Source organism: Galleria mellonella, unplaced genomic scaffold, assembly GCF_026898425.1.
Source record: "Galleria mellonella isolate WM207_F2 unplaced genomic scaffold, CSIRO_AGI_GalMel_v1 utg173, whole genome shotgun sequence".
Lineage (NCBI taxonomy): Eukaryota > Metazoa > Arthropoda > Insecta > Lepidoptera > Pyralidae > Galleria > Galleria mellonella.
Genome location: NW_026442016.1, coordinates 3596602 through 3621324, shown reverse-complemented (window position 1 = coordinate 3621324; position 24723 = coordinate 3596602). Strand labels below are relative to the sequence as shown.

The window sequence follows — 24723 nt, the reverse complement described above, 5'->3', positions numbered from 1 at the left end:
TAATGTTACAACTCACAGCCTTTCACACACACACACAGCCTTGTCGAATGTAAAATGGATTTTTTTATTTTAGTAGACAATTAGAAATTTTACTTTATTGTAACTACATTTTTCTCTGCAAAAATAGTTAGTTCAAGCATGATTATACAGATGATAGTGACGAGTTCTATTGAAGATTAGACAGAAATAGTCTAATTTTGAACGCGCAATCATGTGTCTACAAGTAGATTTTGCTTCCCAACAAGCAGTTTATAGCACAAGAAAAAAAAAATTGTAAAGTACAACATTGGATAGTTCAGGACCTTATTTAAAAGTCTGTCAAAAAGTAATCCTATGAATAGTAGCGGGTGGAGATGAGTTGATGAGATGGAGTTGATGAGAAATAAAATACAAACAATTTTCAATAGATTTTCTGTATTCAATTTCATTATTTCTTTTATTATACAATAATAACACTAACATATTTTTAGTATCACAGTTGAAAAACATCATCATTATTAACTTAATTACAGTAATGTACTTAACTATTTTTAATTTATTATTTACCAATTAACCACGAATAAGAAAATATAAAAAATGGTTTTTCTTCTCGCTTTATTTACACCAACATCGAACAAAGACATCAATTTCACTTCAATTACGTACATACTTTCAATTATATAAATTAAAAAATATAAATTGGTAATGCAATCAGTTTTAACTAACAACAATTAAACAATTATTAAGAATAAAAATAAATACAATAATATACGTAAAAAAATTTAGTTAATATATATTAAAATATTATTGAAAAATCACTTATAAATTCAAAGTCGGAACGGTCAAATATGAATAAAGTTTTAAATAGATACTCACATAAACATATTCAAAACAATTAAATAAGATTAATTATATAAAAATAGTTTATGTTTTTAATTTATATTTAATCTCAGTTTCATACTATGAAGCATATTTTTAAATCTGATTTTTAAGCACAAATTTCATTGGTGGAATAATGATCTTTCTGGGAATTTTTAAATAATAAAATGGACTATTTTGCGAATATAACCATTGAAATAATAGTATAATATTTATAGAGGGTGTAAGAGACAGGTCGACAAAAATTACACCAGTGAATTCAGACCATTACTCTGGACTTAAAACCAGTGGAAATCCTTTTCGGAAAATTTTAATTTTTCTCTTATTTTTTTTTATTATAAATCATGCAATCTGATATTATGTCATAATTTAAAAAAGAACTTTATAGTGAAATACTATGAACTACCAAAAACCAGCAATATAATACACGTATTAAAATCCTACCGCGATAGAATCAGCTTTGTAAGGTCAATACCTCAAGCGTACGAAAACTATCTATGAAGATACAAAGCGCTATTGAGCGTGCTTTGTAGGTATCACGCGTTGTGTGGATCGTAAAATTTCAAATACATTGCGCGGCGTTATAACTAGACATCGTTAATTATATAGCTGTAGTGCATATCTGCTAGCTGTAGTGATTCAGACCATTCATCTGAATAAGGTGTTTTCGTTTTGCCAACCTATCCCTTCCACCCTGTATAAAATTTTATAGAAATGTGAACAATTGTAAAAATTAAATTAAACTTTATTTTATTAAAATACCCGTCACTCAATTTCTTAGAAACAAGATATCCTTTTAATAAATAATATTCGAATATTTTGTTCAACTGGCTATAGAAATATGAAATTGTTCGAATATTATAAATAAGCATTTAAATGATATCAGTTTTAAATATAAAATTAATTTAGCCCATTTCGATATTTGATATTTATGGTACAATGTCTTTACGTTATTATGAAATACACCAATCTGTAATGTAAACAATAGCATATTAAAAACGTATTATACCGTAACTTATTTTTATTTACACTATATCTTTCGATGAGAGTCACTCTCATCTTTGTGTCTGAATATCACGAAGATTAGTTTTAAAAAGTTAAATACAAGATAACAAACAGAGAGACAAACAAATAATACTAATATGGATCCCTGTTACCTGTTAGAATAATATCTATAAAATTTTTATTGAATTACTATATAAAAAGGTTAAATTAAAATAAATCATTGGCAATACAGAGACACCGTTTAAATATTTTTACAATAATAATTAATTAGTACCCAATTTAGAAATTGAATAATCATATTTTTAAGTGACATTCTTATTACGGATCGTTTTAATTATACAAACATAATAATTCTTAAGAGTACACAGTAAATGGATATTAATAATTTCATAATAATATCTGAGATTGAAATAACTATGTATGGACTGAATATAATATCGGAGCCTTAAAATTATTTTATAATAAATTATCTTTGTATTAAACGATATGATTGAATTGAACAGCATTAATTCAATTGTCAGATTTTTTTTTACCACAGGGATATTCTTTATAAAAATAGTCTGTTTGAGTACCACTGACCCTCTTGTGTTTTTACTACTAAGCAGCTATGCTTGCATTTGTATTACTGTGGAATGTGAGATATGGCAGTGAAGTTCTGTCATTTATGGTACAAAGACATAACCTTAGTCCTATAGAATGGCGATAATTCAGGAGCATGATAGTTGTCACAGTATATATAGAGATGGCCAAGATATTATTTATATCTATAAACCACACAACTGCTGCAATAAATATTTCAATACTTTCAAAAAGGGCAGCAATAATGGTGTGTGTGAACCATATAATGAGATAAATTAGGATGTACATAAATGTAAAACATAAATTTAAAATGAAATATAAATATTAGTAAATTTTATTTTTATGAAGAAAAAAGGGGTTAATGAATCCACCTGAATTTTTTTTCCAAATAAACCAACGAGGAAAAATTCAACATATTAAATTTATATCGTACCGTGAAGGAAGAAAAATATTAACATATATATTCAAGGAAATACAAAAAATCCTTAAAAAAAACATATAATTTAATTAATAGATATCGCTAGAGGAAAAAGATTTTTAACCAGTAGAGGAAGATTTAATAAGCTAAATAAAAAAGAAAAGTATGAATTACAACAATACAATTTCGGTCCTTATGGTATCATTATCAAAAGTCCAGTGGATAATTTTATTTTTCTCTAACTACTTCAGTTCTCAAATTGTCATTTTCACAGCCAGATCACTGCTACCTGAAAAATAAATGGGCATTAACAAAACATAATTAACGAATTAAACATAGACATATGTTCTAACATAAAGTAGGTATAGTAATTTAAAGGGACTTCAATCAATCTCAATAGTCCTAAATAAAGATTGTACAATAAGTTTCAGTGCATTTTGAAAACATTGCAGAGCGAAATGTTCAGTCAATAAGCTCATATAAAAGCTGTACTATGGATACTAGACAATAATGAGAGATATAAACAAATAGATAATATTACCTAAATAAATTGCAAAAACAAACAAACAAAGACTCATGTATACAAAATAATGTTGTTAGTATTGTGTCGAGTCGTGATTAAACGTCCAAATAATAATATCGTTTTATATTATCTGTACCACTAGAAAGGTGTGGGTGGCAGTATGTTTATTTATTTACTGTTTTTTTTTTTTTTTATATCAATCCGCAAGTTAATTTTGATAGAGGTTGAACCTCGACCAGCCACCACCAGTTGTTAGTATTCTACTGGAGGCCCAGTATATTAGCGACCGGTCGATGCAAACTCTTTTAGATTTTATTATATATCTTTTTATAAAGATTTACTTTTAGAATATATTAATTTGTAATTTCAATTTCGTATTTTATGACAACGGCTGTTCCTTTCTTGTTTGATTGCTGTTTAGTGCATTTTTCTCTGCTAAAATCCGTGTCTTCATTCACCACCTCAGCACAGTCCATCGCTGTCTAATATTTGGTTCTACTACTATTTTATTTTAATTTTTTGACTTCTCTATATCATGAAGTTTCAAATTTGATACCGGGGTTATAAATCATTGGGCGCCTACAATCGATTTTATTTTAATATTTGGCTGTTTACATGTTACCAAATATTTTTTCAAAATAAATATATAAAAATATCGTTTTGATTTTTTTTACTATTTTTCTCCATTAGTGAACACAGTAAAGGGTACACTTGTATATTTTTTAATTTAATTAAAAAAATTAGGCTTTTAAGAGTTAATACAATTGTTAAGAATAACCAGCAAAGAATTTGAATACGCAGTTTTCTATGAAACGCAATTTAACAACTCAGTATTTTATATTAGAGTTATTTGATATTTACAATATCAGTAGCATATGCCCTGTTATTTTATTATATAGTTTATGTACGGACGTCCAATTCAATATATAATGTAAATGTAGCCGATTAAATAAAATTACTTACTGTGGTTTTATTAAATGCATATTGTAATATCAAAATTATTTATGAAATAGGTATTATAATATCTGATATTTGCTGTATATATCTTTACACAAGAATAAATACGTAAGTGAAATTCCCAAGTGAATTTCCAATATTAATTCATTATGTAATTAATGATTTAATATGGAATCAAGATACAATACAGTGAGCTGTTAATTAAACTTCAAATAATACTCCATTACACATAAGTCACATTATATAGAGATAATTCCATAATTTTAGTCAAATCTACTGTAACATTATCATATTACTATGGCAGGATGTCAAAAGGATTCATTTTTATTGAAAGAACTCTATTGAAAGAAGAAATTAACATTAAAATTAGATTAAAACCTATGATGATATCGCTTAATTTTATCTAAGATACTAGCTGACTCGGTAAACGTTGTTTTACCATATACATTATTTCTAGAACTATACTTGAAAATATATTGTACTACAATTATTATATTCGACTGACATCTTGCAACTCTATTGCGGCATATAAAAATTGCGATTAAACAACAGGAGTTGATCGTAAAAGCGTGAAAATTTGAATTTGTTTGTATTTTTCAATGCTAAATCATAATAAAGTAAAAAAAAAAAAAATGTCAAAAAATAAAAAAAAAAAATTTAGGAGTGGGTCATCCCTATCATTGGGATATGAAAAATAGATGTCGGCCGATTCTCAGACCTACACAATATGCACACAAAATTTCATAAAAATCGGTAAAGCCGTTTCGGAGGAGTTTGGTAACAAACACCGTGACACGAGAATTTTATATATAAGATATAAAAATCCTGTTTAATAAATTAACAAATTTTGTTTAATCCGTTCAGATGTGTAAGCGTGATTAAATAACAAACATAGTAAAGATCTCTACGAACTTTCAAATTTATATAAGTAGACTGATAATAAAATGATAATATACATACAAGTAATATTCAAAGGCGATATCAAAATTAAAGATAACTTATTTTTACTGTTTGTTTTTTTTTATTTCTAATATTATAGTAACTTAACGTTGATCTATTAACGTTAACATACTATATAAAGTATATTGTTTTGCCCTGAGGCAGCTTTCAGTCGTGCTTAAACCGTACTATGAATGGCACAGCATATACTGTGATGCTCGTCATATGGATAATTAAAAAATATCAGAATATAAGGGATTAATTAACATTATTATTAAAGTTTTTGAATTTAAAATTATTCTATTTCAATGCGTATTGCCAAATGTTTTTTTTTTATTTTATTAAAAATATAAAAAAGAAAAAGTGACCAATTTCAAATTTTTTTTAATTGAATTTGTCCACCCCTTCCTTTCACGTGGGTGTCGTAAGAGGCTAAAGGAATTCAATGCAACAGTATTTATTGCGTATTTTAAATTATAAAAAGAACATATAGTATTACTTTTACTGTGAGTTGAAATAGTTTTTAATAAAACAATAACAGGATAAACAAGCTTCATCCGTTACACCTCAGGTGACTAGGTGCACGCCAATATATTTAACTTAACTGTCTCATAATTTAAAAAAAAGAGCGTATTGTTTTCAGGGTACATGCCTGTATATGAGTTTTTTTATTACATCATAACTTCTAATTTTCTAAACAGATTTAAATATATGGAATATTATTAGAATCATTCCAAAGAAGGCTAAAAGTTTTTGTACGACAGTCGTGTTTTTTATTTGTGATTTCTTATTTTTAGAGAGATTTTAAAAGCTTATTCAGACAAAACTTACAAGCGACAACCGGTCAATGCAGTGAGAGCGTTTAAATAACAGGAAAGAAATGTCAGGACATAAAAGTAATAGGGACCGCCCATTGTGTCCCTTGAAAGGAAAAAGATACTTTGTATCACAGATAATATAATCTTATTTATTATACTATTGACAACCATAGATAAATCCATTAAATAGATGTCGCTATTTCATAGATTTTACATGACAATTTTTATTTTTAAAGTAGGCTCAAAATATTGTAGTATTTTTACGAAGAAATTGCGCTAAGTATAAATTTAGAATTTCTTCATGAATTTGAATTAAAATTTCCTAACGTTTAATAGTAATGGTTATTTTTTTATAAATTAAGATGCTGAAATTTGAATATCAGTAATATATATCATATGTTATTGATGCTGATGTTTTTTTTTTTTTTAATTTAAAACTATATTTCATGCCTAATTAATATTTTTTAACTAATCATACACAATTGTACTTATTAGTTTATGGTTATTTTATCAATGTTATATAATATTATACAATTACTTTATACAGTATTGAATAATAAAACACTATAAATTTTGTGTCACATTTTTATACTATAATGTTGACAAACAATCATACATCTCATTTGATGGTAAATAGTTGCCACTTACGTTACCATAAGCAACATCCGATGGACACTTACAACCCTAGGAGTACTCGTATCACGTTCTCGTTTCCGACCCTCACGAAACCTTATTACGCCCTATTGAAGATCCCTGCGCTGCAGTCTCTAGAGAAAGCCTTGAAAAACTCATTCCACAGCCCGAGTTTCATTAGTAATTAAATACAGTTTGAAATAGGCATCATTAACATCCTTAAAAGAGTGTTCTAGAAGTAAATGTGAAATTTTGGGCCTTCCATATTGATACGTCACGTTCATCTGTTATATTAGTATACAAAAATTTTTACCTTTTTCGACACATATTTCTTTAAAAAAATGTTCACAGGCATTTTCTGTTACGACAACAAATAATAAAAATGTAAACAAACGAATAGTGGGCCCTATCTTCTAACACTCTGTTGATTTCCAATAATAAAAATAAAAAGTCTATTATTCCTTTGATAAGAAATTTTGTTAAGATGTATTTCTGTGATAATTAAAAAAAGAAAAACTAATTTACATTTTCATTAAGTTCTATTGAAACAAAGTATAGAACTCTTTTTAAAGGGTTGCTAATAATTTCCATTTCGTATAATATAAATTGAAAAATAAATAGATTAGAACCTTGGTGCATTTTAACACACCGCTATACCTTCCGATAGTTGCATGTTCGATCACCGCACAAATCAAATATTAAATAATTTTTGCAAATATTTTACTGATTTACGTCTTTTATGGAAGTAAACAAAATAAAATAATAATAATAGTCAATCTTCGATTGTTGGCAGTCGCACGCATACAAATAGCAGCGGAATTAAACAAAATACTTCTAATCAAATAACCAATGTATTTTTGTATTTTTAGGGTATTTCTGTGTTCAACGTGTATGTACTCGTATAAAAAAAGGTATTAAAAAAGTATATCTATCACTTGTTTAATACCCATAGTACAAGCTTTGTTTCTTTTGGAATTAGAGGGCACTGTGGGATGATATGATGAACAGTGATATTTATTATTATTACATAATATTACCTCGGGTACATAGCATGCAAGTCGGGATGCACCGGGACATGTGCGCCCTGCGGCACGTGAGTGACATGGCGCAGGTGCGGCGACATCGCTGCGGCGGCGTTAATTGCTCGGATGCGCGCACGCAGCCGCTCATACTGTTCCGGCTGGTACTGCGCCGCTATTGATACCGCGCTGCCCGAGTATTGCTGTTATTTTAAAATATAAATCATATATAAAAATATGTACCTATTAAAGCATATATAAAAATGATCACTTGAAATGTAAACAACACTTATTTTAATTTGTTTAATATACATATATACATAATTTATTCATACATTAGATAAATTTACATTCTAATTTAACTCTTTTAAATGGTTAAAAATTAATATACAGGGTGATAGGGGCAGGTAGGCACCTGTTTTGATGTAAATAAAAGACATAAAATAAATAAAACAAAAATGTATTTATTAATTGTAATTGATATAACTATATTACAGTATTAATTGGTGTATCTATACTTAAAAGACTTTTATATAAAACGCAAGAGAAATTCTAATTATTATATCCTCCATATTACTAAAAAAATCATTTTATACTATTTTTGTATACACTTAGTAAGTTGTCGATTATAAATAAAAGTGAAATAATGGTCGTTGATATGAATCACGAAAGTAAACGAAACATCCGTAAAATATAAAAACAGTTAGCGTACATTTCCTAAGAATGTATCTCTCTACTCACCCTGTCAAGAATAGGTGTTAAGATAGACAGGTATAATTACCTTCAACGCCGCAGCCGCCTGTTCGTGTGTCGCTCGTGTTAAATCCCGGCCGTCAACACTGAGAATCCTGTCCCCCCTATACAGCATCCCATGTGCAGCACCCCCAACTGTCACCCCTGACACGAACACCCCACACGCATCATCCTCGCCCCCGCTACCGCCCTCCGCTTCCCCGCCAAGCCCCCCGACAATGTCCATGCCAAGTCGAGACCCTGATCGGACTAAGCGCACCATCCGTACACACCTAGTAATAAAAAAAATCTCTTATAACACATAATAACGTCATTGCACTTCAAAGTAGCTACAGTAATACTTGAGATTATAATTGTGTAAATAAATGTAAAAATAAATGAATTTATCTTTTCAAACAGAATTTTTTACAATTTACCTAACACAGTCGTAATTAATGTAAAAATTGACTTGCTACAATAACTACTTATTAAGTAACAGTAATTAGGTGTTAAATTAAGAGCTCTATTGACCTTAAAAACGATTATAAGTTTAATTTATCCAAATGTAACAACCTTGCATATTCTATTAACAGGTTAATGTGCTAGTAGAGCGCTTTTGAAATAATCAATCAGAAATATTGAATAATGTGCAATTAATTTTGAAAACAGGTTTTGACAGGTTCAATAGTTTTGACAATTGCGACGTTGCCATACGAGTACTTCGCCAAGTTATAAATCAAAACTCACGGATCACAGTGGGGCGGGCGATTTTTTAAACTTATGAGCGGCATAAAAACCGCGGACTTTTTGCATACGACGACACCTCGTCTCTCTTTAAAATTAATACTGATAATAATTTACTGACTAAACGCGAAATCATGGAATCGTTTTTATGTATGTATCGTAAGTATTCACTGAGAATGAGTTTTTAATATTATTACATGAACAAAAAAACAGACATCAAGCAGGCAAAACCATGGCATTCAATTTTAATATATTAAAACAAGTAATAGAATGTTTCTAACAAAATAAACGAAACAAAAATCAATTTGGTAAAATAATAAACGTTTCAAATAAAAGGCGAACAGTGGTCACAAGTGTACGCGATACGCTTTCACGTGCCAAAAGAAACCTTTTAACTGAAGCTTAAAGTTTTATAGTTTTGAATTAGTGCCAAAAAGCGGGGCGTTAACGTAATTTAGTAGTGAAATGAAACGTGTCAGGAAACGTTAAACTTTACCTCGGTATTTCACTTGGCTCCTCCTCTAACAATTCGTGGAGTGTTGAACACGAAGTGGCTTGTGTTCTTGCTATAAGCGTACGATTTGTGTTAAATATGTTTTAACGGATATAGTTTGAATTTGTAAATTAACAGAGAAATATTTTACAATAAACGTCTGTTAAAATATTCATAAAAATACGAATGGGACAGAGGCGAGTAACTCTCCCACGTGTTACTATCGCTAAGTAGCTGTTACATGGCTGTTGTTTGGATTGAAGTGTGGTGTATGACAATGAAATTACAAGATGCAGAAGCATAACACCTAAGTCCTCAGAAACATCATGAAGGGTGTCATAAGATATCTTTGGTACTATCCATATCCATAAACGACTGTATAATTTTCCATGAAGAAAACCGACATATTGCTTGCCATTTTAAATTGCATAGACAAAATATCAAAAGATAAAATTAATTTAATTATCTTAATCCAATAAATATAAGAGCTAAACAGTTATCTCGAAATCAGAACTTATTAACAACAATGTAATGGACAGACAGACGAAATTATATGATTAGTAATTAGATAATGGAGTATAAGGATACGCGTACTGGAATAAAGCGGAGCGGTTCGAGCCACAGGCAAAATAGATCCAGCGGGTAGAACGACCAATGTGACATGTTCTCCTGTACTTCGCAAAGCTGCTACTGCTTGGGCATGAGTTGCACCCACTAGTGAGGTTTCGATACCCTAAAACAAAATTTTATTACTAGGTCATCGAACATTATTTTAAACTTATATTATATTATATGCTTTATAAACATTATATTATCTTTTATATATAAAAAAAAAATAAAAAATTCGCACTTTTATAATAAATATTCACTTAAATTAATTCATACTAATTTGTTCAACAATAATTGAGAATATTACGAGTACGTTCTATTAAAAACAATACTAACATCTTCATCTCTGACTGCCAATATTTTATCTCCTAGCCTTAATCTACCATCATGATGTGCAGCTCCACCGACAGCGATATGAGACACAAAAACGCCTCCGCCGCCAGCAGCGTCATCAGCGCCCCCTGCTATGCCCAGACCGAGTCCGCGGGCGCCTCGCCACAGTGTCACCACCCTAGGCCGCCGCGCGCGACGTACTCGCTACAGAAACAGTTGTAATGTTGTTATTATGATTTATAATGACATTTTATGTTAAACAAAGTGTGTTAGATGATAAAGTGTAATTAATTAAATTATTATTAAAATATCGACATTACTTAAAAAAATCCTTGAGGAAAAGAAATTAGTAATGACCTCATTGCTAACAATACAGAGTAAACTTAGGTCAGATCGGTCACGCGGTCCCTCCTGGAAACTATCGTTAATAATGCTTGTTGAATTTACCAAGATAGGTGAACTTAGCTGACCTTATCCACGTTTATTACTACTTACAAAAAAAAAATATCATTCCAATTTCATCAAACAGTGTTTTTTCTTAATTATCTATTAGATTGTAAAATATGTCTTTTTAGATTAATATTTCACTAAAATTCATTTTACAAAAAATTTTAATTTGGTCGATATTTTACTTATATTTATATTATAAATATAAAAATAAATACATCTAATCCAATTTATTTTCTATCTAGATTAAATTCAATAGTAATACATTGTTTCCATTCAGAGAGGTTTAAAAGACACTAATTAAGTCAGTAGAACAAGGCGCAATTAAGATAAACTTACTAATCTAACAACATTCCCGGCTTTCTGTAAAGCATCCACCGCTACAGAATGGGGTGCTCCTTCCAATGAAATGTCGTTTACCTATTTAAAACAAAAATACATAAGTTAGCATTGTATATATAATCAAAAATACCTAACGCTTTTTGGAAAAGGGATTTTATTTTATTCTAAAGAATCAATTGAATACTTACTAATATTATAAATGTGAAATTTTGTCTGTTTGTTTTTTTTTCTGCCTCAACGGCCATACCATTCGTCATGAAATTTAATATACATGTACTATTTGTAATAAAGAAGGGCATAGGCAACTATTTATCTCACTCTATATATACCGGTTACGCGAACAAAGTGACAGATAAAAGCTAGTATTAAATTATAAAGATTTGTTTAATCTTTATAAAAAAAAAACTTTGTCAAATAAATATTCAATTAAATCTCAAATTTAATTGTTGCATTGTTGGTAAGAGAAATGCTTTTATTATTTGCATGTGTTGATATCTTCCGATCCAATAAGGAAAGGTTTTTGTAAATTCCTACGAGAACTAAATTCCAAAGGAAATAACTGGCACCATAGTGAGAAAACCGTGAAACTAGGAAATTTTCTTTTAACATCTACTTATATACATATATGACTTAAAACAGTTATATTTTAAAGAATAATAAATTAACTATCTTTAATATATATATATATATATATATATATATATATATATATATATATATATATATATATATATATATATATATAAATGATTGCACTTCATTAGTCTCGCTAAAACTCTAAAACGGATACACTAGTTTGATTTTTTTTTTTGTTTTGCTCGCTATAATACTGGGCTTATTTAAAAGAAAAAAGCAACTTGGGACAACCTCGAAGTACAGTCGAAAAATCGAAAAATTAAAAATAGGTCATTTTGTGTGGGAATCTTTACTTTGAATTACTTCTAATGAATTGTGTGATGAAACTATCAGACAAACTATCAGAACTTCGTATTACTATTATATTAACAGATAGAGATGGCGTTTCTGGTGATACGAAGTGTATGGAGTCATCTAGATGTTTAAGGACTAGGCTCGAAGACATTTGTTTAAATATGTAACTAAACCATCAATAATTATTAAATATATACTACCTAATAGTTACATATATTTAATAAATTATTATAAAACTTTGTATTTTGCACAAAAAAGGTCATAAAATGATTTCAATCGATTCTGTACTCGAATTTTAAAAGTTTTGATTCTACTTTCCAAACGTAAATGGAGTATAAACTTTGTAAATTAACTCGTTCTGTATATGACATTTCATTTATCATAAAAGAAATTCAACGAGCCTACTTACCTTTTTTATTACTTCACAAAAAATTAATACATAGGATTGTAAAATTTTTCTTTACACTGATTCAAATGTTTATTTTAAAATATACTACGTTTGACTGACAATAATATGTCTATCAATCTAGAGTGTTAATACCTATTTTATATACCATTATATACCATTTTATATACCATGAGTTTAGTTACTAATCATTTAGTATAATCCAACGATAAATCTATAGTAATTACTAATTCCTACGAGAACTAAATTCCTAAGGAAATAACTAATACCTGATTATATATACATATATATAACAATATTAGGCTCTTAGTGCAATTATGTAAAATGAAACCTGTTACGATACGTGTAAAGACGACTTTTAACCCACCAGTTCACTTGTTTAACTACTGTTTAATTTGTAAAACGCAGACTATGGAGCTAAGTTAAGCTAAGTTATTACAAAAAGTTCGATCAATCTCTCTTTGATTAATATATTAATCAAAAAAGATTGATTGGTAATACAGATGTTTTGCCATAAACTGTGGATATTTGATTACAAATAATACTGTGGGCTTATTGAATATCTCCTGTGATAAATTATATGTTGTTTTATATTTATAGATACATAAAATCTCTTAGTAAAGAAACAGATATTTTTTTATGAGTACATTACTCATAAAAAATATATATTGTGTATTTTTTATTATTCAAATAATAAAAATATATTTATTATAATCTCTGTTTCATATGTAGTTTTCAGAATATAGAACGGATAGATAATAAATTATATTATGCTCTAAAATAACACGAATTTTATATTTTGTCCTTAATATTTTGAACATTCTACTTTGTATATGTAATCATAATATACAGATTGATTTTCTTTTTATTAGTGTATCGTTATATATGTTTTCCGTGTATTATATAGTGTATTATTTTGGTGGATGCTAATTACGGTAAATTAAGTTCACTTACGATTATGATATACATATATGTGAGATAGTTTAATTATACAATATCGTGCCGAGATACAGTAGATTATAAAAGTGCTCAATAATATATCTACAAAGATTTATATTTTTCAATGCTCTTATTTATTACGAGTACTATTAGCCATAAGTAGTTGCTACTAAATCGTACTATTGAAACTTACCTCGAATATGAAATATCTTTTAATAAATTGTATTCTATTTAAATGAACAGAAGATTCGTTTGTTGTTACTACATAAATACGATAATTAATTTAGCCATTTAATAAAAAATCGCACCAAAATCTATACAGCCTTATAAATGAGTTAATTCGAAAGTTCGGAACTTTGATGATTAACGGTTTCCGATTATTTTTCAGTGGGAGGCTGATGTGCCTGTCAAATTAAACCTTCAACCTAACATAAAATTTCATTAAACAAACGACCAAGTTTGGTAAGAATGTCGTTTAAGTAACTTCCGTGAAGAGTTTTTTAACTACGTGATAAAAAGTTGCAGAATGTTATTTTCTAAGTTTAAAGGTCTCTTCATTTCTTTTCCAAACCACAAGCTTATTTTTATAGCAGTGCTTGTAATATCTGACATAGAAAGCGGTTTATTAGTACTTTGTAATCTTTACATAGTATCGTAGTTCGTATATTTTTATGATATTATGTGATCAAATTCTAAAAATCAAATGCCGAGGTTAATGGAGTTGTATTTAACGCGCATTTTATTTTCAACTAGCAATATCCTGCGACTTTAATTCTAATACAAAATTTCATTTAAATCTGTCCAGTAGTTTTTATATAAAAAAATAACAAACATTCATCCATCCATACAAACTTTCACTTTTATAGTAATAGGTTATCATTCATCTCTACAACGTAACTTTTCAGTACAATCAATTATTAACGAAGATGGATTTAATGGGTCAGGTCAATATTTGAAATAGGTTTCTATGTGTAGATAATACTCAATTTTATACAGACTAAGGTCTGTACAAAATTGAGTCATTTTGTCTGCGGACAAAATGTTCTTTTTTTGTTCCTCGTTTCCCCGTTCGTTGAAGTTCGACAAGAGACAATCTTCGGTGTAAACTTTAATCCAGACATAAAATAACAGGCATCCTGCCATCCACATCAAATTAAATCAAGCAAAGATGATGCCAAAATAAATGCACCCCTCACCTAATGAATATATATGATTTTAACATGCATTTTTTTTTTGGTTACTGTACTCAAATCTCAAACCAAAATCTGCATAGAAGAAAACAATATATCTCAAGTTGTTCCATTATTGGTTGAAACTACTATTTTTTGATGACGTCATCAGTTTACAAATTATTTTACTTTGTAATTTGTCAAAAAATATTTGACATATTACAAAGTATACGATTCATTTTTTATGGTAATAAGAGGTTTACTTTCGAAAAGAATGGATCACGAGTCATATGAAGAGCTAAAAACTAATATACATAATGAAGTCTTTATCATGAATACTATTCGCTCAAATTTCTTCGAGTTTTCTTTTTTTAAATAGATTATACAGTATCTTTTTTTCCTTTACCTACTTCCTTTATCATAGTTTCCTACATAGATAACGAACGGAACTACTCTTCACTTAATTTAAATTTAACTTTAACAATTATGAGAAAAAAAAAACAAGTTACACTACAAGTTAACTAAAAAATGTTTGTGTTAGTTTAATTATATAATATTAAAAATTATATTAAAAAAGTCTAAAAAAAGTGGAAAGATCTCAAAGTCCATTCTAGTAACTTTTTATAATTTAATGTTACATTTATTTAACTTTGATTACCAGAAATAAATAATATTACATTTATTTCATTTCGAAGTCACTCACCTGTAATAAAATATCTCCTATCTGCAAGCGACCATCTTTTTTCGCGGCTCCTCCCGCGGCTAGCCGTGTTATGCTGACGTCACCGCCGGTTTCACCGCCAGCTATACTAAGGCCCAGTCCACCAGCGCCCCTTTCCAATGTCACGTCTGTTGTCTCCCACACGGACTCGTTATCGGAGTCTGAAGGATTCTGTAAAAAACATTAGATATTATAACAATTGTTTCTAAAAAAAACAAAGAAATAAAAGTTTAAAAATTTGAATTGAGAATCTTCGTTTTGAAGTCAGTTGAAAAATATAAGACAACAAATATAGGACAATAAACTCTATCGGTTGCAAAAATTATTATCAAAATTGACTCAGAATACCCGAAAATATTAAGTAGCATGTACAAAAAATACAGGAGAATTAAGAACTTTACCACTTATATATACACTTAATTATTAATAAATAAATGAGTATTTATTTAAAACTAGTGAACCCAACAGATGTCGTTACATCAATGACAGTCTATCAGCGCACCAGGAATAGTTTGTATGCGGAAAATGGCTTGTTACGTTTTTCCCGTCAATTTTTAGAATTCTTTTCTTCATTTACAGCAGTCTTAACCTAGTGGAATATAAGTGGCAAATGTAGTTGTGTTTATAATTGTAATTGCGTGCCTGATTTTTATAATTTGTGCTTACTCTTTATATTTGTATTTTTATCTTTTGGTTTGTCTATCTGTTCTTTGTAAAGGGTCGAGTGTTGGGACCAAACTTACGTAACACAGGGAACCTAGTACTGATTCCGTCCACTCCCAATGTCAAACTATGTATTTTCAATTTTGTGAAGTGTAGAAATTAAATATCATTGTGATTCTATAAAAATTTATTGTTGTTATAAGAATCTTTCTTCAAAAAATACTTGAAAAAGACACCTGAATTAGTCCTTCCGTCTTTGAATTTTACGCTTATTTAGTGATTTACATTTTGATTTATATAAATTTGAAATAATATCGATTATGTATTCCTAAAGATTGTTATTAAGGTCATTTAATTTCGTTTGAAATTTTATAGATAATGTTATTAGTGTTAGCAAAATTCCCTCTTTCTTATATCATATTAGAAAATCAACATCAAAATTTTTTTACAGATAAAGCTTAAAATAACATAATACTTAGGTTGATATATTTAAAAAATATTCATAATATTCACCATTAAAAAAATACAATACTGAAAATAGCGCAAATCTAAAATAATAATAAATATTTTTAAAATATTTGATTCTCGGAAATAAAAATCAGTATGAGGGTCGTTTTATACCTAACAGTAATTCACGGCATAATTTCGATAGGTACCTATAATTCCCACAGAATATTGAGTTATATGGAACTAAAAAGAAATGTTCCATTCCAAAGTCACGTCTGTCGACTCCCAAATGGACTGGCTGTCAGTGCCCAATGGGTACTGTGAAACGGTTGAATACACAGTCTGTAATTGCTTGGATAGCAGAGTGTAACGAAACTGCTGCTCGCTCGATTTAACCACGACCTTAAAATAACTTACATTCACCCGTTAACAATGGACAAGGGTTAATACCGTATGTCAACTCTAAACAGCAGGACACTTGACTCTAAAATAAGTTAAATTAATACCTTCTTTAGGATTATTGACATGGGATTTAACTTAATATATTCGTGTCTTGTTTAATGAATAACATTGCTTCGCTAATGTAGTTATCCTGTATGTCAAGGCTTTTATCAGATAAACACCCGTAACGTAATGTAAATAACCTAAACGGGAAACTTGAGAACAAAGTGTGCCTGTTTATTATCACTCACGCTTCGCCGAATAGAAATACGGATTTAACAGTTCGTGGACACAGCATTAAACTTACACCGAATCTCTTTCTGTATGAGTAAACAATAAATGGCAACATTATATTGGTTCATTAGAGAAATTTATCAAAATATATGTATACTGTTGCAAGAAATAAAAAATCAAGAAATGAATTTTTTATGCTTGCAAGAAGTGTAAGTTAAAGATCAGCTGAAAAGGAAAGACAAAACCCCTAAGAAAAATTACCAGAGGCAGAGACAATATATAAATCTAATAATTGAAAATAAATATTGAAATAGTTAATGCTACCATGTATATATGTTATACAAAAATATACGGTAAAGAAATATGAATAAATTTTAGATAAAATTTTTACATTTTATGGCCGCTATAATAAATTTGTATTGTCGCCTTAATAAAGTTTATATTATTTCCACAATTAAAACTAATCTATCAACACTCCATTTATTACAATCTATCAAATTGTCCATGAGAATTGAAAAAAAGCCTTATGAAAAAATTAATAGATTTTTTTATTACTAAACTGAATAATCATTTAATATTAGTCCCCAAAGACGAGTTATATAGATATTGAATACGTCTGATTGTACGAAATATATCGTATTACAATTAACGTAAAACAATTAATTATTTAACTGACGTCATAAAGAAGGAGGTTCTCAATTCGGTTGTATTTTTATGTTTGTTAACTCATAACTTCGTCAGTTTTAATGAGTTTTTGAAAATTCTTTCTTTATCTGAAAGAATATACTTACATATTAGTCTAATTATTTTTTCCAAGAGTTCAAGTAAGTCGTTTTTTTCTTTTATGGGACACAATTCTTAATTATTTCTAATCAGAACCAACATCTTTACAGATTTAAAAACATCCAAAGAACAGTCTCCTTTTTGCGAATAAAAAACGCTAAAATACTCATTTATTAAAGTTACTTTAAAGCGCTAACTACCAATAGGTTTTGGGTAATATTTGCATGAGAAGGTACTTTTTGAACTCTCTCACTTTACAGAATCTTTAATTTTGTTTTTCATTGACTATAATTATTAAAAATATTTAAAGAATAAATAACCAGAAACTGCCATTACATTGATTACGACAGGATTAGGAAGATAGATTCTGGTTATAACTCACAAGATTTTCTCTCTTGGGATTCAGACCACGACTGACTGTAACAATGAAATTTGCTGAGATCGTATCAACTGTCACAATTCAGAGTGCTTCAGGGAACTTTTTATTATTTATTCACTTTTTTGCAAATTTTATAGCAAACTGTGGTCGTGAATTCAAAGCCAAATAATGTGTGTCAAATTAAATTTTCAGCTCCATCCCTGGTGATGGTCGAAAACACCAATTAATCCGCAAGACCGTGTTAGGTTCGTTATCAGCCACGATAAATTCAAATATGCTTAACGAAATCTAGGAATGTCAAATATTATGATTATCGTAATAAAAATAGTCGTCAATTGCCTATCCCATCACATAGCTGAGAACGAACTCTTTTTTTTCTATAGTAGATGATTCTTCTTACAAATGGCGATAATGCTTGACTGTTGTCAGAGGATATCAAACGAAAAAACGAAAAAAAATTAATATAACTACCAAGTTAAAAAATAAATCATATTATTTAATTATAACTAATCTTCAAAACGATTCTTCAAATATTTGCAACTTATTTCAGGGTCTGCTTTAAAACCGTAGCCCGATAAGCTACGTCAAAGATTTTGTGTACAATTTTATATTTATTGTATCAAAATATTAAATAAGATTACATAATATATATATTTTCCTGGCTTATTATTACAATACACATACAAATATTAATAGAATAATCATACATAATAAAACAATTAGTTATAAATGAAACCTATAATGTTGTAGTAAAAAAAATTTTATTACTGATTCGTAAAAAATAACATTTTCTTAGTTATTTCATTAGTATATATATATATATATATATATATATATACGTATCCTTTGCCTGTGTTGATTACTATATACTCGTAAAGTATCGTATGTATTAATCTAGGATATGGCCCATCCGTGCAACTAATAGATATTCAAAATTGACGAATTCTAATATATATATATATAATTCGAAATATATATATATATATATATATATATATATATATATATACGATACTTTACGAGTATATAGTAATCAACACAGGCAAAGTTATGAAATACAACTAGTCTAAAATAATACATTATTGGTAGTACCGAGAATTGGATCTCGAATTTTCAGTATCAAGCATAATGGAACTTCAATTATTTTGGTAATAAAAGGGAGAATAGGCTATAATTTCCTGAGCCTAACGAAGCAGCATCTTTTTGTGTTATAAAGTGTATGTATTTTTTCATTCGTGACTTTATTGTGAATGTTCGCACAAAAAAATAAACATAAATAATACAATACCAACATTATATATGGGAAACTGAATTTGTTTGTTTGTTTGAACTTAACGCTTTAATAGCTTAACTAATCACATAGAATATTAGTGTCATAGTTAACTGTTTTTTTTATTTATTTCATCAACAATACAATGTAATACATATGTATAATTAAATGTAATAATATTAATTACATTTAAATCACATAACAATAATAATGTGTATATCTTAAATCTCATATTACCAACATTATATTTTGAGATAATTATTTGTGGTCTTCCGACGAAACTCCAGCAAGTTGGAGGCAAACACGTCCAATTGTGGACACCGGTAAGAACATTATTGAGCAGTTTCTGTGCAAGAGAGAGGGGAGCATATATTCAACTAGGAATAATAAATAAACTATCGGCCTACTTAACCAGAAACCTGAACTAGCCAAAGAAAACAATATTACCATAGATATCATAGTTGATATCTGTGGTAACAAGTACCATAAAAGTAACCTATGTACATCACAGAATATACAGTGATGCCCATCATAGATTGCCATTCCCGATGACTACGCTATTATGCCTCCATAGCACCTAAACTCTGTTATTTCACTGCCATATCCTAGCTTTCGAACTGAAACTGAACCATAAACAGCTGCTTAATAGTCCTATAAACTTTAAAGTTATAGTTATAGGTTATGGTCGTCTTTTATTGCGCAGTAGTAACACATTTAGCTTCGAGTTCGAGTAAACAAAAGTAACAGATACCAACTTAAAAGTATAAAAACTTAAAATTTTATAGATAAATACAATCATAGCATCCACTATAATTAAACAATTTTAAATTACATACGTAAATTTACAGACAGAAGAACCTAAAATTGTACTATATACTACTTTCGCCAGTTTTTCAAGTTAACCTTTATTTCCAATTAATTTAGAACCAGAGGGAAAATTTACATAAAAATAATATGTATGAGTACTGCCGTGTAGTCCCGGTATAGAATGGACTACCTTTTTCTTTCCCGTGGGAGTCATAAGAAGCAAATAAGGGAACTTAATGGTCGAAGGATGAGCAGCAGCATCCTTCTTAAAATATTACTAAAAACCTAACTACGGTTACCAACGCGCCTGCCAAGCGTGGCATCTATTGGTAAACTCCCTCTTATGCCTATGTTTATGGTAGACAGTTAATGGCTGATATGATGATTATGATGATATAAGTATGTGTACTCCATTTGTTTTTTCCAAGCAACCATATTTGTAACTGTAGAAATAGAAATAAATTGTTTAATTAAATTACAAAAAAGTAAATAATCTGAATTTAATTAATACAAATTCAAGTCTACGTAGAAAATATTTTTTAAAAGTTCATTATTATTTATCATTATAAATATAAAAATATTGTCATTTTTTGTCAAATAATAAAAATAATGTTCATAAAGATTTTTTTTGAATGTCTAATATTTATCATTCTAATAACGTACATTTGGTTGTCAAATATTGTTTCACTTTTTTTTTAAAGATATTTAAATTCTCTATTTTCTTAAATGTCTTTGGCTAATCTCATTGTTAAAAGGAAATTATTCAATGAATAAAAGTATAACTCCAATTCACAATTCCTAAGTAAGTCCAGCGTAAACAAAGGTAACATAAAGACAGGTATTATTATTATACCACAATTTTAAAGTTGCAGCTTGCTAAATGCTGTTTGTTTCAAGGAACAACATACAAACGAGATTCTAGATACACGTACACAGCGCTATAAACTGTGAAGTGAGAGAGAAAAGTGTTGTTTGCGTTCAGATATTATTGTGAAACGAACCTGGCAACTTCCTGAGAGTCGACGGCCACTTCCCGGACTTGCCGTTGCTTGTTCCCTCCCACATTCATAGTTGCTGACGTTAGCTGTAAACAAAAGTAATATATCAGGCTACGTAATATAATAATTTAATTGGATCAGATATTACTTTGTTACTATATATAAACTTTCAAATTAGTGTTAAATTAATTAATATTGCGATTGTTAGTAAGAATTTTAGTAGACGTTTCCTCTAAAAGGAAGGTTTCCTCTTTCTCTCCTTTTTATCATAAATCACCTGAATATAGCAATATCTATATAAATATCTAGTGTGGGCAATATCGAAATAGGTGATGATAAGGAACCTAATATATATATATATATATATATATATATATATATATATATTTAGCGGTTTCGATATTAAATAACCTGTGTCCTTCTTCCCAAATTATACGCAACTACGAATATACCAAATTTCACAAGCAGTCACACAAACGAGGTAACAAATAAACAAACAAACTCAGTTTTACATTTATAGTGTTACTTAGGTTATCGTTATTATAATAGGAATAACTTACGAGATTCTAACAAGATTTATTATTTTTAATATTGACATAATGACTGTATGAAAAAATTCCTCTAGAACTATATTTATAGTTCGAATTTCGAGTCATGCCTTAGAAGTAAAGATATTTTTTTATACAACCATCGGAAAGTTCATTGTACACGTCGGTTTAAAAGATTTTATACAGAGGAAAGGTCTCCTAAATAGGCACTTGACTGAAAAATTTCGAAGGAATTATAAAGATCTCTTCACTTAGAGAACTTGGATGGGGTCATATAATTTTTTTTTATTTGAACATTTGATAAAAGATCCGTCAAAAAATATTTCAATACTATTTTTACATTGGTTCCTCTTTGGAAGAGTCATTGACCATATGTTCCTGTAAATGCTTATATTCAGTTAATATTTATGTTCATTTATTTTCTACAATATGTATCTTTAATTTTTTAATAGACTTCCAAAAAGAACAGGTTTTCAATTCTCCTACAGAGGGAAAGGTATTGTTAGAAATGGAGACTAAAAATCCCATTGCTAGCAATATACCTAACCAGGTCGACCTCCATGCGGTTCCCCCTGGAAACTATCATGATTAATTTCTGATGAACTCATCATGATAGGCTAACTGGCCTGTTTTCATTCTCTTCTTTCACCCTTCACTGGTGCCCCGCCAGCGTATCCCGTTAGCGCGGGCGGGGTTACCATACCATTTTCACCCATCAAAAAAAAAAATCTCCTACATGTATTTATATATATTCTTCAAATGTTGTATGTAGCGAAAGGTATGTGATGACTCTCGATTTCATATTCTAAATTTAAATATGTATATCTACGAAATGTCCTGTCGTTTATCGATGTGGGTGTATATGTTTATGACTGAAGTTATTCAGCAAAATATATTTGTTTGCATATCAAAATCCATTTATACATCCACTTTTTTATTCAAGTGTATATATGTTATAAAACTTCTAAAGAAATCTTTTTTAAGATTTCCTCGTGTATTCTGCATTTATATTTAACATGAGGGATAATAAAAAATAACACTCCCTTAAAAGTTAAATAGACTTAAGTACGGATCTACGGAAGTAGTTTTCCACAAAAAGTAAATAGTTCTGCGTCTTTATTACATTATTTATCTACATGTGGTTAATATTTAAGAAAATATTGAATCGAGTTTTCATAATTATCGACTACATATAGAATTTAATCAGTAGATCCAGTTGAAATTAAAATACCTAGTATTAGAATCAACACAAGTTCTACATTCACACAAGTTCTTTACAGACCAGTTGTACCTACTATTATTGCTATTTACTTTACTCTGTGGTAACTAAACTAATTGAAAACTCAGCGATAGTTATACTTCATTAAATAGTTGAAATATTGCTAGAAGTATATAAATGTAAACGTTTAATATGATATTTAGAAGTTTGTAGAATTATTATTCACTAATTACGTTACTAAATTATGCTCAAACGATTGGATAAAATTGAGTTATACTTGGTACGGAAATAAATAATATCCTAGATAAAATACAGCTTACGTTTGATCTTAATTCACGTGAGAAAAATCGTAGAAAGCTAGTGGTGCAAAAATAATTTTTAAACCTTCATACAAATATTATATCAAGTAGATAACCTAATTAGAAAAACTTCAATTTTTTTACCTAATACGAAATTAACTTGAGACAAGTAATTCTATTTCATTAATGTTATCATTATTAGGTTTTGATTTGTTATGAAATAAAAATGGAGTATATAATGTTTTTTGACTAGCCCTGTAAAATAGTGATCTATTTACAAATATCTAAAAACACCTAACTAGCAGGTTAGTAACTTATTATAATACAATATCACTATTATTAATATTTAGTTCCCACATAGTTTTTTGCAAAATATATACATCATATATAACACATATGTAGCAAGTAAATAAGTAACTAACAGAGTCTGGCATCATTACTTTACCTAAATCCATAGGCCGTGTTTCCGTCTAACCGACTGTCCTGCCCATTTCGAGCTTAATCCGGTTATACATATGTTATCGTCGGCGAACTCAGCCCCTGGCGCTCTAATTGTTGCCTAGTGGTCGACAGTTATATACTCGATACAATGATAATTACATAGAGCAAGAAAATAATATGAAATTTCAAAGGCTAATCCTGAAAATGTTATATGATAATCTTAAGTAATTATAAATTACAAGTTGACGATATATGAAAAAGTATAATATTTATGTTTCAATCATAAAAATAAATTGACTAACATCAACATTACTGCAATTACGGTTTATCACACAATTAAAATAGTATCTGAAATTATAAAAAAGATAAATTTAAAAGATGTCAAAAAGCAATAATCATCCAACAAATACATTTAATGATTTGATTTGCATTTTTAATACACTAGAAAAAAAAAATAAAAACGAAAAAAAAAACTAAATTTTCGCCAATATTTCAAATGGCTGTATCTTTTTTTTCATGATACTCATCAAGATTGCGCGATACGTGTTACTTAATTTTTTTTTTGCAAGATCCAAAAATT

General features: G+C 28.8%; 1 protein-coding gene across 1 annotated transcript in view; it reads right to left on the bottom strand.

Annotated features, from left to right (window-relative positions):
* Positions 1–2913: 2913 nt before the first annotated feature.
* The window catches only part of LOC113515629 (disks large homolog 2-like), a 50782-nt gene continuing 28972 nt past the window's right edge, over positions 2914–24723 (bottom strand). The window contains exons 3-11 of the mRNA XM_052893358.1: positions 21640–21722; positions 15597–15785; positions 11447–11527; positions 10664–10864; positions 10313–10451; positions 9722–9791; positions 8531–8774; positions 7768–7952; positions 2914–3149 (exon numbers count right to left, since the gene is read on the bottom strand). Of these exons, the coding sequence (XP_052749318.1) occupies positions 3146–3149; positions 7768–7952; positions 8531–8774; positions 9722–9791; positions 10313–10451; positions 10664–10864; positions 11447–11527; positions 15597–15785; positions 21640–21722 (1196 nt within the window). The 3' untranslated portion in view covers positions 2914–3145. The remainder of the gene's footprint in view (positions 3150–7767; positions 7953–8530; positions 8775–9721; positions 9792–10312; positions 10452–10663; positions 10865–11446; positions 11528–15596; positions 15786–21639; positions 21723–24723) is intronic.